We start from the raw sequence: 12138 nt of genomic DNA, 5'->3' as shown, positions 1-12138 counted from the left end.
ATCTGACTTCAAGTTGCAGCAGTCTCTTGGGTACAAATATAAATAAGAAGGAAGCACTTTAACTACACATACATTAGCAAAGCATCAGTAGTAATTTCCCCATAGGACCTGTATCCTCCCTAGCGATAGGATTTTGCCCAGGCTTATAATACCAGGCACATGTTCCCTTCTGGGGAGCAGACTTCAGTTCCAGTCAGGGAGTGGTTAGTTGCCCTGGATCTGTGATGTCACTATTGTACCTGTGGACCTATCTTGGCTGGCAGGTTAGTATTATTGAATGTGAGTTCCTAAACTGAGTTAGATTACTGGTAACTTTTCTTTCCAACAACTTCCATGGCACTTGGCATGCTAGTCAGCAGGCATGATACTGCCAGCTCAGTCCCAGCTTGATTTCATGGTGGCCTGTAGCCAAAGTGTGTGCTGTCCTCACCAATGGGATCTTGGCATTTAGTTCTGGTGGGCAATCAAGAGCACTGGCAATAGCCTGTGTTGTTTTGGGAGCCTCTGGGAGACCCCTGGCCAATAACTCCTAGGGAGGTATCCAACCTCTGGCATTGGGATTTGACTTTTAAAACCCATGGCTTCTATTTTTTTTGTGGGTGAGGTAATTTACAATAGGGTGCACCAGTCATCGCATTCCATGCACTGAGCTTCTGCATATGTCTACACCACATAACTACCACCTGGTTAAGATGAAAAACATGTCAAACACCCCAAACAGGCTCCCTCAGGCCCCTCTCCCCACTGTAAAACCTCTCTTCTGACTTCAATATCCACAGAAAATTTTGCTTAGCCTCACATTTTCTGTTACTCTAAAAAACACAGCAACAAACCCCTTTTCCATGATTTCTTCTGCTGAACCTTCTGTCTGGGAGATTCAGCTTTACCATTCAGAGAGCATTAGATGACTCTTGATTGCTGGGATGTGTCCTATTGAGTATTTCAATTTGTATAGCATCAATTGATGGGCACTATGGAATTGCTGAGCTAGGGGTGCCAATATGACAGAACAGTCTTTATAGGGATTCTGAAGATCAAAGATTGGAGCGTGCACCCAAAGATGAACTGTAATCCGTGATGGTAAAGTCTCTTTATTCAAGAAAGCACCAGGGCAAAACACAGGCCAGAGCGAGGTTACAGGAACCCAGCAAGCGTGGCCAGAAAGAGAGGGGCTAGGGTCTCCACGTGCAGTCTTTAAGAAGTTTCCCTTATGTCACCTTGGCTTTCCTTCACCACGCCCTTCTGGGCGAGTCCCGGGTCCACCTGGTACCTGTCCCAGGACTATTGGGTGGGGCTAGGGTGTCTCCCTACAGGATTCAGAGACAACCTGTGACAAAACATGAGTTTGGGAAGAACATTCCAGAACAGTTACCTGCTTCTACCACCCCATCTTACTGTGTATATGTTGAGTCTCCTGTGGATCCTTTTGTCTGGCATATTCATTCTCTCTCTCTCTCTCTCTCTCTCTCTCTCTCTCTCTCTCTCTCTCTCTGTGTGTGTGTGTGTGTGTGTGTCTGTCTCTGTCTCTTCCTCCCTATATAACCTAGGGTGGCCTTGAACTTGTAATACACCCTTCTCAGCCTTCCAAGTACTAGCATTGCAGACATGCACTTTTAATACGAGCTTGTCTTGTACATTTTCATAGGGCTCCTTTAGAAACCTCAGTCAGGGAAGTGCTGGATGTAAAAACATGAGTTTGGATCTCTGACACTAACATAAAATCGAGGCAGGACAGTAGGAGCCTGTAAACCCAGCACTGGAGAGGTGGAGACAAGAGTATTCCAGTGGCTTGTTGGTCAGCCAGTCCAGCTGAATCAGTGAGCCCTGTCTCAAAAACTGAGGTAGTGAGCAATCGAGGAAGACACATAATATTTGCACCTAGCCTCCACATACATGAGCCCACACCTGCACAATCACATAAATACATATACACATAGCCACATGAACTTATATATATACCACACATGAAAAAAAAAATAAAAGGAAAATACTACTCGAGACTGAATAGCAACCCACACAGTGCATGTTGTGGAACATTGAGAATAAAAATTCACTTGTCCTCCTTTCTTTTCATCTTTGTTAAGTTCTCTTTTTCTCTTTTAAAACATAGCTAAGAGCCCAAGTGATGACGGAGCAGAGGCCATGGCTGTAATTTTGTGGGTAATGACTGTGATTTTGTACAAGGCAGGCACACGTAAGGGGTAGACTACAGAGACTTCCCCAGGAATGAATGCAAAGTAGGAGCCACTCATTCTAAAAGGAGATCATGGATTTTTATATTTAGAAAAGTGGTGGTGAGTGAATCTAGTTTCTACCTCCCTTCCATCTTGCCTTTAGAGGAGTCATCATGGATGGCTTCTGACACTAGCAGGATGGCATCTTTGTGTCATCCTTGTCAACCCCCCTCTCCCCCGCCCAGTTGTTAACTTGGCATCCAGCAATTGCAAGTTGACCTCACCATCAAAGCTGACAGGAAATGTGCCCACTATGTTTCCTCTGTGACATCCTTCTCATTTCTTGAACTTTTTGACATCATTACATTTTAATGGCTTCACCATATTTGTCAGTGACCAGATGCCCAACTGTCTTCTGTTGATGTAATAAAACATCCTGACCAGAGCATCTGAATGGAGGAAGGGTGTATTCTGGCTCACAGTTCAAGTGCACAGTGCACTATGGCACGGAAGCCAGGGTGGCAGAAGCCTGAAGTAGGTGAGAGGCAGAGAGCAATGGAATTCGTGCTACAGTGCAGCTGGCTTTCTCCTCTCTCCCCACCACCCCCCACCCTCCCCCGGCCCTGAGACAGGGTCCTGGCTGTCCTGGAACTCACTTTGCAGATCAGGCTGGCCTCAGACTCACTGAGATCCACATGTCTCTGCCTCCCAAACACTGGGATTAAAGGTGTGCATCACCACTGCCCAGCGTTTTCTCCTTTTTATAATAGTCCAGGACCCCTACCCAGGAATGGTGTTATCCACAGTGGGAAGGTCTTCACACTTCAGTTAACATAGGACACTTTCCCAGAACATATGCCCAGAGGGCTCCAGGTGATTCTAGGTTTCAAGTTGACAACTGGGACTGACCATTGCAGGAATTATTTCCCAGTTTCTGGGTGTTCAGACCGCTCCTGGGCTATCTGCCATTATGATATGCCACAGCCCCAATGCCTTTGCTCTAGCATATGGGAATTGTACCTTTTCTTATAGAACTCTTTGTTGCCCTAGTGGGAAATGTGTGAGACTTTGATCCTGTTGGGGTTAAGGTTTCAAATATAGAAGCCAGGCCACCCTTAGTATGACCTCATACAAATTACCTAATCTGTCTGTGTTCTCAATTTCTCTGTTTGTACAATCAGGGAAGAAAACAGCCCTTAACCTCAAGACTTCAATATGAACTATAGAAATGTTTATTTTTATTATTTACCTGGAAAATGGGCTTATAAAAATGAACAATGGGCCAGCTGCAACATTGGGGAAAACAGGCCCTGCACCTCATCTGTCAGCACAGCAGAGCTGCCCCTGTTGATAGGGGCACGGGTGAGCTGGCCCAGAGAACGTGAGTGTGAGAGATCTGGCCCTGCTCCTCATCTGCCATATGGCAACATGGGCAGAAGGAGATGCCCCTCCCTGCTCTACACCTGAAGTGGGTGGGAGAGCTGGCCCTGAGTTCATAAGAGCTGTCCCTGCCCCTCAGCAGCTGCGCCTCTCCTGGGCAACATAGTAGAGCTGACTCTGAAGGTGTAGGTATGGGAAAGCCAGGCCTGAGGGTGCGAATGCAGGAGAACTGGCCCCACCCCTTGCTCATCACTTTAAGGGGTGGACGGGCCAGGACAATGCTAGAGAGCTCACCCTGGTTATGAAGACCAGGGAGAGCTGACAGGCTGACCAACCCTGCAACTACCCAGGATTATGAGTTGGCCCACCCCAACGTCTACCCCATCTGTGGTCTGCTGGAGCACGTGAAGGGTCCTGTCCTGCAGACCCAAAACTGCAAGATTTCCATGACTCAGGGCAGCAGCAGGATAACCAAGAAGAGTGAGGGCCCAGCATCAATAGTGTAGCAGAAGCGAGAGGTCTCAAACCACACTGACTCTTTGCAATGAACACTTGCAAGTAAAGGTATATGTGTAAAAGGTGTGGCTGTGGATATAGTGTGACTGTGTCACTCTACAGCTTCTGTGATGAGATTGATTTTTTCCTTTTTTTTTTTCTTCTGAAATTTTATTTTATAGCCGGGTGGTGGTGGCACACGCCTTTAATCCCAGCACTCGGGAGACAGAGGCAGGCGGATCTCTGTGAGTTTGAGACCAGCCTGGTCTACAAGAGCTAGTTCCAGGACAGCCTCCAAAGCCACAGGGAAACCCTGTCTTGAAAAACCAAAAAAAAAAAAACAATTTATTTTGACAGGGGAGGAGGTTACAAGGGCCGAGGACTGATTCAAAAGGACAGGGAAATGAATGGGATTGAGATGCATGATGTGAAAGAAACAAAAAATAATAAATAAAAAGAAAGATTTTTTTTTAAAGCACTGGGGATAGGGAAGTGGCTCGGTTGGTAGAACACTTGCCTAGCCAGCATCAAGCCCTAGGTTCAATCCTCAGCACCAAACAAACTGGATGTGGTGGTGCACACCTTCCATTTGAACTCTCAGTAGGTTGAGGCAGAAGGATCAGGAGTTCAAAGCCACCCTCAACTACTAGCCAAATTCCAGGCCACCCTGGACTGCAAGGGACCCTGATTTTTCTTTTGTTTTTAATTATTTGAAAAATATCAAATAAACATTGTTAACCTTCTGATAAAAATTGCTGAGTGGAGAGAGTGGCCCTATCCATTCTGTGACCCCAGGTCCTAGCTCTTCTTGGGGACTGTTGCTGTTTGTGGAGGGACACTCACAGAAACAGCTTCTTCCTGCTGTGTGAGCACTGGGGACTTGAGTTTCCTGAATATTTTTCTGCCCAGCCCTACAGATCACAAGCTCCTTGAGGGCTTTGCCCTAATGCCAAGGGCTTAACCCCAATTAGACACACTTCAAAGGCACTGTTTTCACACCTGACCCCACAGTTGACTCAATAGTCGGTGACTGACAATGTTCCTTCCCCAAATTTGCCAGATTCAAGGGGGCTCCCAAAGGACTGCAGTGGATGGGAGCTGATTCCCAGGTCCAGCCTCTGGAGATCTATTGAAAGTCTAGGTGGATCCCTGGGATCTGTATCCTGCTCCTGGTGATCATTTAGTGAACACTGTGAATGAGCACGGCCTGTGGTTCCCACATCCCCTCCTTTGAACCCGAGGTCGTCTCCCTCTCCATCTCATGCTGCTGGCTATGAGGTTTCTCTGGGCTGTGGCCTGGGTTCTCAGCTGCAGCCCTGGAACTGGAAAGGATGGGGGAACCCAAGAAATGGATGGAACCTCATTGGTATGCAAGGCTCTCTTGTCACATTGCCACTTAAGAGGAGCTGAAGAAGGGCTGGCACATCTCTTTGGGATTTTCCATTCCTCCTGGCCCTTCCGGAATTGGCTGGACACCAGCTTGCCAAGGGGATCAAGGACAACACAGGGGCACCAAGGCGTCTGCCTATTGACATCTCTAAAGTGGAAAGTGGGTCCTTCCAGAAGCTCTGCTAGGAGCTCCCTCCCTCCCTCCCTCCCTTCTCCCTCCCATCCCCTCCCCCCTCAGCACACACCTTTACAGGGCTATATTCTGCAAAGACCTAAGGACTAAGACCCCTTCCAATATAGACTGGTTGAGGCAGAGCCTCACTGTGTTGGGCCTTAAGCAGTCCTCCCCACCTTAACTTCCCCAGTAGCTGAGATGGAGGTGTGTGCCCTGCATCCAAGAACTCTGTTTAATATTTAGCAAAGCAGTCTTCAGTGGACATCCTCAGCCCAGGCCACACTCCTGTACCCCAGCAGCACTCAGGGCTTCTCAGGTGGGGACTGGACATTCCCAGGAGGGTTATGTGCTGGTTAAGATTTTAAGTATTATCTCCTCATTGATGGATGACAGGTGAGAATTAGCTCAAGCAACCAATAATGTACTTTTCCAGTCCTATACTGTGGCTTTGTGATTTCGAGTAGAATATGTATCCCCATTCTTTCTTTTTACTTCTAGAGATGGGTGGTGATATAACAAGGTGAAATATAGAGTGGACATCCTGTAGCCACCAAGCAGAGCTGGTACTGTCAACACTCTTCCTTCCTTCCTTCCCTTTTCTTTTGAGACAAAATTTTGATATGTAGCCCAGGCGAGCCTTGAACTTGTGATCTTTCCACTTCCACCTCCTGAGTGATGAGATTATAGGTGTACATCACCATGTCTAGCTCGAAGTCAACACCTTTGAGTTTCTTCCTTGGACAGTGAAGCCACGTGCCCAACTTTGGTGGTACTCTCACTGTGTTTCCTCCGAGTTCCTACTCCAGATTGTTCTAAGCCTACCATGCAACTGCCCTGAAGTATCATTAGACTAGAGCCATGGTTCATTCATGCTCACCGCTGTAGAATCACTCACTGCTTAGAGAGACCAGTGTTCTCCTGTGTGCTGACAGTTATTTCCTGTCTTCTGCTGCTGGAAGATGGCATTTACTTAGTTATTTTTGCTTTTGTATGTGTGTGTATGCATGACTGTGTGTGTTTGCATATGTATAGGTACATGTGGGGATGTGTGTGTGTGTGCATGTGTGTGTGTGTGTGTGCACATGTGGGGGCCTGATCACTCTGTACTTTAATTGAGGAGGGTCTTTCACTGAACCTGGAGGTCCAGCCTAGTCAACCTGCATTGCTGCTGTCTGCTACCACCTGGCCTTGATGTGGGTGCAGGGGATCCAAATTCTGGTCCTCTGGTCATCACACTTGTTGAAAAAGTGCTTTAGCCACTGAGCCATCTCCCCAGCCCCATACCATGAGCAATTTAATTCTCATCTAGTGGTTCATGCATGCAGGGCCTTCAGCACAAAACACAGATATGGTTTCATCTGTATTTATCATGAGCTTCACTTTCCTTTGCTAACGTATTTTCCAAGTATGCTTGCCCATCTAGAAGAGATGGCCAGGAATGGGGATGGTTCAAGCTCCCCAGCCGACTCCACTGTGAGGTCACAATCTACCTTTACTTTCAGCCCTTCAACTCTAGACCCTGTCACTCGGCTCTCTGTTTTAAAGAAACATCCTTAGCTCAGTCCTATCCCCTCAGGCCTCAAATGTAAAAAAGTGAGGGCCTCCCCCACCACAGCAAGGCCAAAGTGTAGGGGTAAAGAGGCAGAGCAGGATGGGGCGGGGCTAGTTAGAACCAGGGACAGAGACACATAGGTAAATTCTTAAGGTATCAGAGGGAAATTTAAGGAAACCCCAGGGCTTGGGAATCCTTCCCAGAGGCCAAGACTTCCCCGCACCTACTAACAGCTGCCCATGCTTGTCTGACAGTTGTAGATGAGTTTAATTTGGGGACTCATAGTAGTATCATGATGCATCAAGCTGAGAAGACTCTGAGGGTCTTATAGTCATGTTTCTTTAAAGTGATTACAACCAGTCTGTTTTCATCTCTAATTGAACATTAATGGCACACTAGTGAATATAGATACCTGGGTCCCAGGCCAATGACAGCACATTTTCTGGGGTGAGGCCCAGACACTAATAATCTTTGGGAAATAACCACATGGTTCTTATATAGGTATAGAACCTATTGGTTATTGGTCTGACACCTGTAACTGGCATCCATCAGAGTCACTTGGGAAGCTTGTTAAAATGCAGGTCCCTGGGCTCTTCTCTTTATGTATCTGGATTGGGACTTTACCTTAGTTTGGTTTCCTATTACTATGATAGAGTACCGAACAAAAACAATTTAGGGCAGAATTTATTTCAGCTCACAGTTCCAGGCCACAGTCCACTGATGCAGGGAAGTCACAGTGGCAGGAGCCTGAAAAGGCTGGTCACATTTCAAGAGCAGAGAGCAATGCATGCATGTATGTCAGAGCCAGCTCACTCTTTTCGTTCAGTCCAGGGCCCACCCCATGAAATAGCATTGTCCACAGTCAGGGTGTCTTCCTACTGTAATCAACTCAATTAGCCCTCAAAGGAATGTCCAAAGTCCAACTTAATCTAGACAATCCCTCACTGAAATTCCTTTCCCAGTGTGTAGATTATGTCAAGTTGACAATTAAAACCATCATAGGCCTTGAATTTGTGACTCTAACAGCCATCTCCACTGGAAATCCCTTGATCATTCTTGAGAACCATCTCACAGGTCTGAAGTTCCACTTGATGCTGCTCAAGTTCGCCTTGTGGGTCCTAAAGGAGATCCAGTGCAGTCCCGTTTTGTGGGATTACTGCTTCTCTTCCCACCTCTTATTGTCACCAAGATGGTGGCTTGAAATGGGCACTAAACTTTGGCAGATGCTCCAGATGAAGACCTTTCCCAGCACCCAATCAGTCATGATTTGTACATTCTAGGCTTTCATGGGCCAGAGGATGTGGGAGTATAGGGGGTTACTGAGAAAAATGTAGAGCATCTCTGGCTTTGAGGGACCAATGTCATTGTCAATGGGTTCTAGAATCCAAGATGCATGTAGCATCTTCATGCAACTTCCTGTACAGCCAACAAAAGAGGTACATCTGTGTGTGTAATAGAATTTAAATTATTTAACTATGTGCCCATGTGTGTGTGCACATGGAATGTGTGAAGTTTGGAGAACTATTTTCAGGAGTTGGTTCTGTCCTTTTACCCTGTGAGTCCTGAGTGCAGAACAAAGGTTATTGGGCTTGGAAGCAAATGCCTTCTTTACGCACTGAACAGCCAGCAAAAGAGGCCCCATCTGTAATTTTTTTCTTACAGGCTCCCAATATTTAAAAATATCCTGGCTATTGCTAATACAGGGTGAGAATCCTTTGTGGTGGCACACACCTTTAATCCCAGCCATTGAGAGATAGAGGCAGGCAGGTCTCTGATTTGAAAGCTAACTTGGACTATATGGCAAGTTTCAGGCCAGCCAAGGTTACATAGTAAGACTCTGTCTCAAAGAAAAAGAGGAGAATGAGAGATCGGGGGAGACAGAGACACCTGATTCAGATTTTAGAATGTTTGCATTGGAAATATTGGGCTAGGACTCATCTAAAGGCTAGATTCATATTCACTTATATAGTATGAACATGATTTTATGGAATTTTAAAAAATAATTCTGTGCAGTTCAGAGTTAAGATGTATGGAATTTTCCATCTGTGGCATTAGGTCAAGTGTTCAAAAAGTGTTGGTTTGGGGCTTGTTCTAGATTTCAGATTTTCAGGTTTAGGCATGTCCACTTGTGTAATTATTAATACTTGGAAAAACTAGATCATCACAGGACTGAAATAGAGGAAAGGATTCTGGGGACCCTCGATTCCAGGTTACCTTTTAGTCCTGGCACTTGGGGAGACTTTAGCCTAGCTAAGATGGACCGGAAGGGCTGGGCTGATCTCAGAATGACCCTGAGCTCTAGGAAAGGATTCACACCACTGCCATCGAGAAATGACCCATCGTGGTAACCACTGCAGCCCTCACCTTATGTTCATGTCTGGTGGTGTATGTCCTAAGGTTGAAACCTGTGTGCTACAGTCCAGTCCAAAGCCTGGTTCTGGTTAGAACCACGATGCACTTCACAAGCCAGGACACAGGGAACACTCAAGAATATTTTTAGGGCATTAGCAGAGGAGGGAAGTGACTAGAGGCAAAGACATTTAACAACTGAAGGTCAGAAGGGGAGATGGCTCAGTGGTAAAGTGCTTACAGTGCTGCTATGAAGACCAGGGTTTGATCCCCAGAACCCATGTAATAAACTATAGGCCACAGTGGAATTGTTCCTGTAGTCCCAGAAGATCTGTGGAGCTTTCCATGCCTTCTCCATGAGTCCCAGCAAGGTATCTGAAGATGACAGCTGAGGTTGTCCTTTGGCTTCCAAGGCACGTGCACACATGTGCACCCTTAGGCACACACACATTGAAGGTCTTTGCAGGGGGGATATAGTTCAGTGATGGAGGGCTTACTGTATGAAGCAAGCCCTGAGCTCTGGTCCCAGCACCACAAAAGTACATTATGTCATAATACATTTTTAAGAGTTCTTTCCAAAAGAATTCCACCCATCCAGGGGCTGGGTCTCCATATTTATTTGAGGATTAATTTCTCCTACAAAGTGAAATGGTGCCTAGGTAATGGACTGGGTTGAGTCTGTTACCATCTTTAGTACAACTTCCTTTAAGACTCTAACCCACACTGACCATTTTTTTCTGAACTCTAAACTGCCACGAACTGGAGGGGGGCCTGACTTCCTGGAACACAATGGACCATGTTCCTCCCAGAGGGGCCAGAACCATGGCAGGGGCTCGGTGGGGTTTGTTGTAAATGACCCTGTCCACATATGGCAGGTCTGTCTGGTTATGTAAACTGACCCTGAATCTCTCTCTCCTCTCTCTGCAGTGAAATGTAAAATGGAGGACGAGGAAGTGCCTGCTGCCCCAGTGCCGCCATCTCCTTAACTGATGTCAGTCACTCACTGCAAACCCTACCGCACATCCCTATTACAGTTTCTTTAAGAAGCCCTAGCATGGCAGATATAGAGCCCTTTGCACACGGCCAGGTTTGCTGGAGACAAGCTTAAGTACAGTTTAGGAAAACATCCCTTAGCTTCCTGCCTTACCCCAAATGCTACTTTTCGATCCACTTCTCCACCGTGTCAGGCATCCCCTTCTGAGGCACCGCAGTTGAAACGCCCAGTGATGGTGTCCCTGTCATCAGTTTTCCCACTTCTGCCAAGATCCGTATTTTGATTTATCTCAAATCTCTGTGATAGTTCTGTCTTGGTTTTCTTGTTGACTTAACAAATGAGGCAAGGCCTGAGACCTGAGCTGTGTTTCCAGCTCAAGAAGAGATCGTAGTTGCATAGGATTTCCATCGTCAAAGCCCCCAAAGTGTTAACAGCAAATGGTCATCTGTTCTGTGGCTGCTGCTCACCAGGATTCTCTCATTCGAAAGGTCCCAGACACGGCTGGAAGATTCTATGGTAATACTGGACTGTTTGACAAGCTACCACAAATCTTAGGTAAATAGTAAAGCCTTTATTTTCTTGTTAAGAACAGCATTTTGAAAATAAAACCTATCTGCCCATGCTTAACAACCTTTGCAATCTGTGATATTTATATGTACATACTGATTGTCTTGAAATTTCCAGAACAATTTTGTTTATAAGTATGCAAGTCAGCCAGGGTGGGGGATAGAGTGAGGATACATATTATAAAACACACATTAATACATTTAATAAATATATATTATCTATCAAAAAATGAGCATAGTTCTTTATGAATAAAAAGCACCTGCCAGGGGCTCTCGTCGGCTCACATGGTTGCTACATCCTTGGATGTGTAAATACCAGCACCCCCTTCTACTTTTCAACTTGGCAAACCCAAAAGACAACCCCTCTCATCCTGTCTGCACACTTGTTTGCTGGCCTTGACCTCATCTGTGTGGGGGGTAAGGAAGGCCAAGAACCAGGTCTTAACTTTGCAAACAGCTGACACATCAGAGCCGAACCCACTGCTATTGTCCGGCCACCTCGGCAAAGGACCACAGAACACTGTAGAGTTTTCACTTAGGTGGGGACAGAGGAGCTGTCTTAGTCCCAAAATGGTGTCACTACATGGGCATGCTAGGTTGTGCTTACAGCTTGGGGTTATTCCCAGAGTACTCTGTAGACCATCTCTGCTATCAACTCTTAAACAGTTGTCATGGGATTCGGTACTTCAGCCTCGTTCTTTCAGAAGCTGACTGCACAGTCTCTGTGTGGAGCTGCCTCGTGGTCCTCTTCAGATGAACTTGAACTCATTAGAAAAATAGCAGATGTCGTCCTTCTTCCTTTGCTCCCACCTCCACCCCTGTCTAAGACCATTGAGCCCACCCTGAACCTCAAATTAGCCAAGATAAAACAAAGCCCAGAAGCGCGATCACCTATCAGGATGAAAAAGGAGAAAAAAAAAAAAAAAAAAAAAAGCAAAACCGAAAGGCCTCACTAAGTGAGGTTTCCGGTGGCTCAGAATGGTTCTGGTTTTTTAGTGTAGAAACACTGCTTTCTGCACAGCCATTGGCTCGGTGCTCACCTGATACGAAGACAACAAAGAGCT

The 12138-nt window shown here is 46.2% G+C and overlaps 1 protein-coding gene across 2 annotated transcripts in view; it reads left to right on the top strand.

The window, feature by feature from the left end:
- LOC100763057 (IQ domain-containing protein K) overlaps nt 1–11138 on the top strand; it is a 115351-nt gene extending 104213 nt beyond the window's left edge. For both annotated transcript variants that reach the window (XM_027410175.2, XM_027410174.2), the window contains one exon: nt 10442–11138. In XM_027410175.2, coding sequence (XP_027265976.1) covers nt 10442–10500 — 59 coding nt within the window. In that variant the 3' untranslated portion in view covers nt 10501–11138. The remainder of the gene's footprint in view (nt 1–10441) is intronic.
- The last annotated feature ends 1000 nt before the right edge of the window (nt 11139–12138 follow it).

This window comes from Cricetulus griseus, chromosome 3 (genome assembly GCF_003668045.3).
Source record: "Cricetulus griseus strain 17A/GY chromosome 3, alternate assembly CriGri-PICRH-1.0, whole genome shotgun sequence".
NCBI classification, from domain to species: domain Eukaryota; kingdom Metazoa; phylum Chordata; class Mammalia; order Rodentia; family Cricetidae; genus Cricetulus; species Cricetulus griseus.
This window is presented reverse-complemented; position numbering and strand designations above follow the sequence as displayed.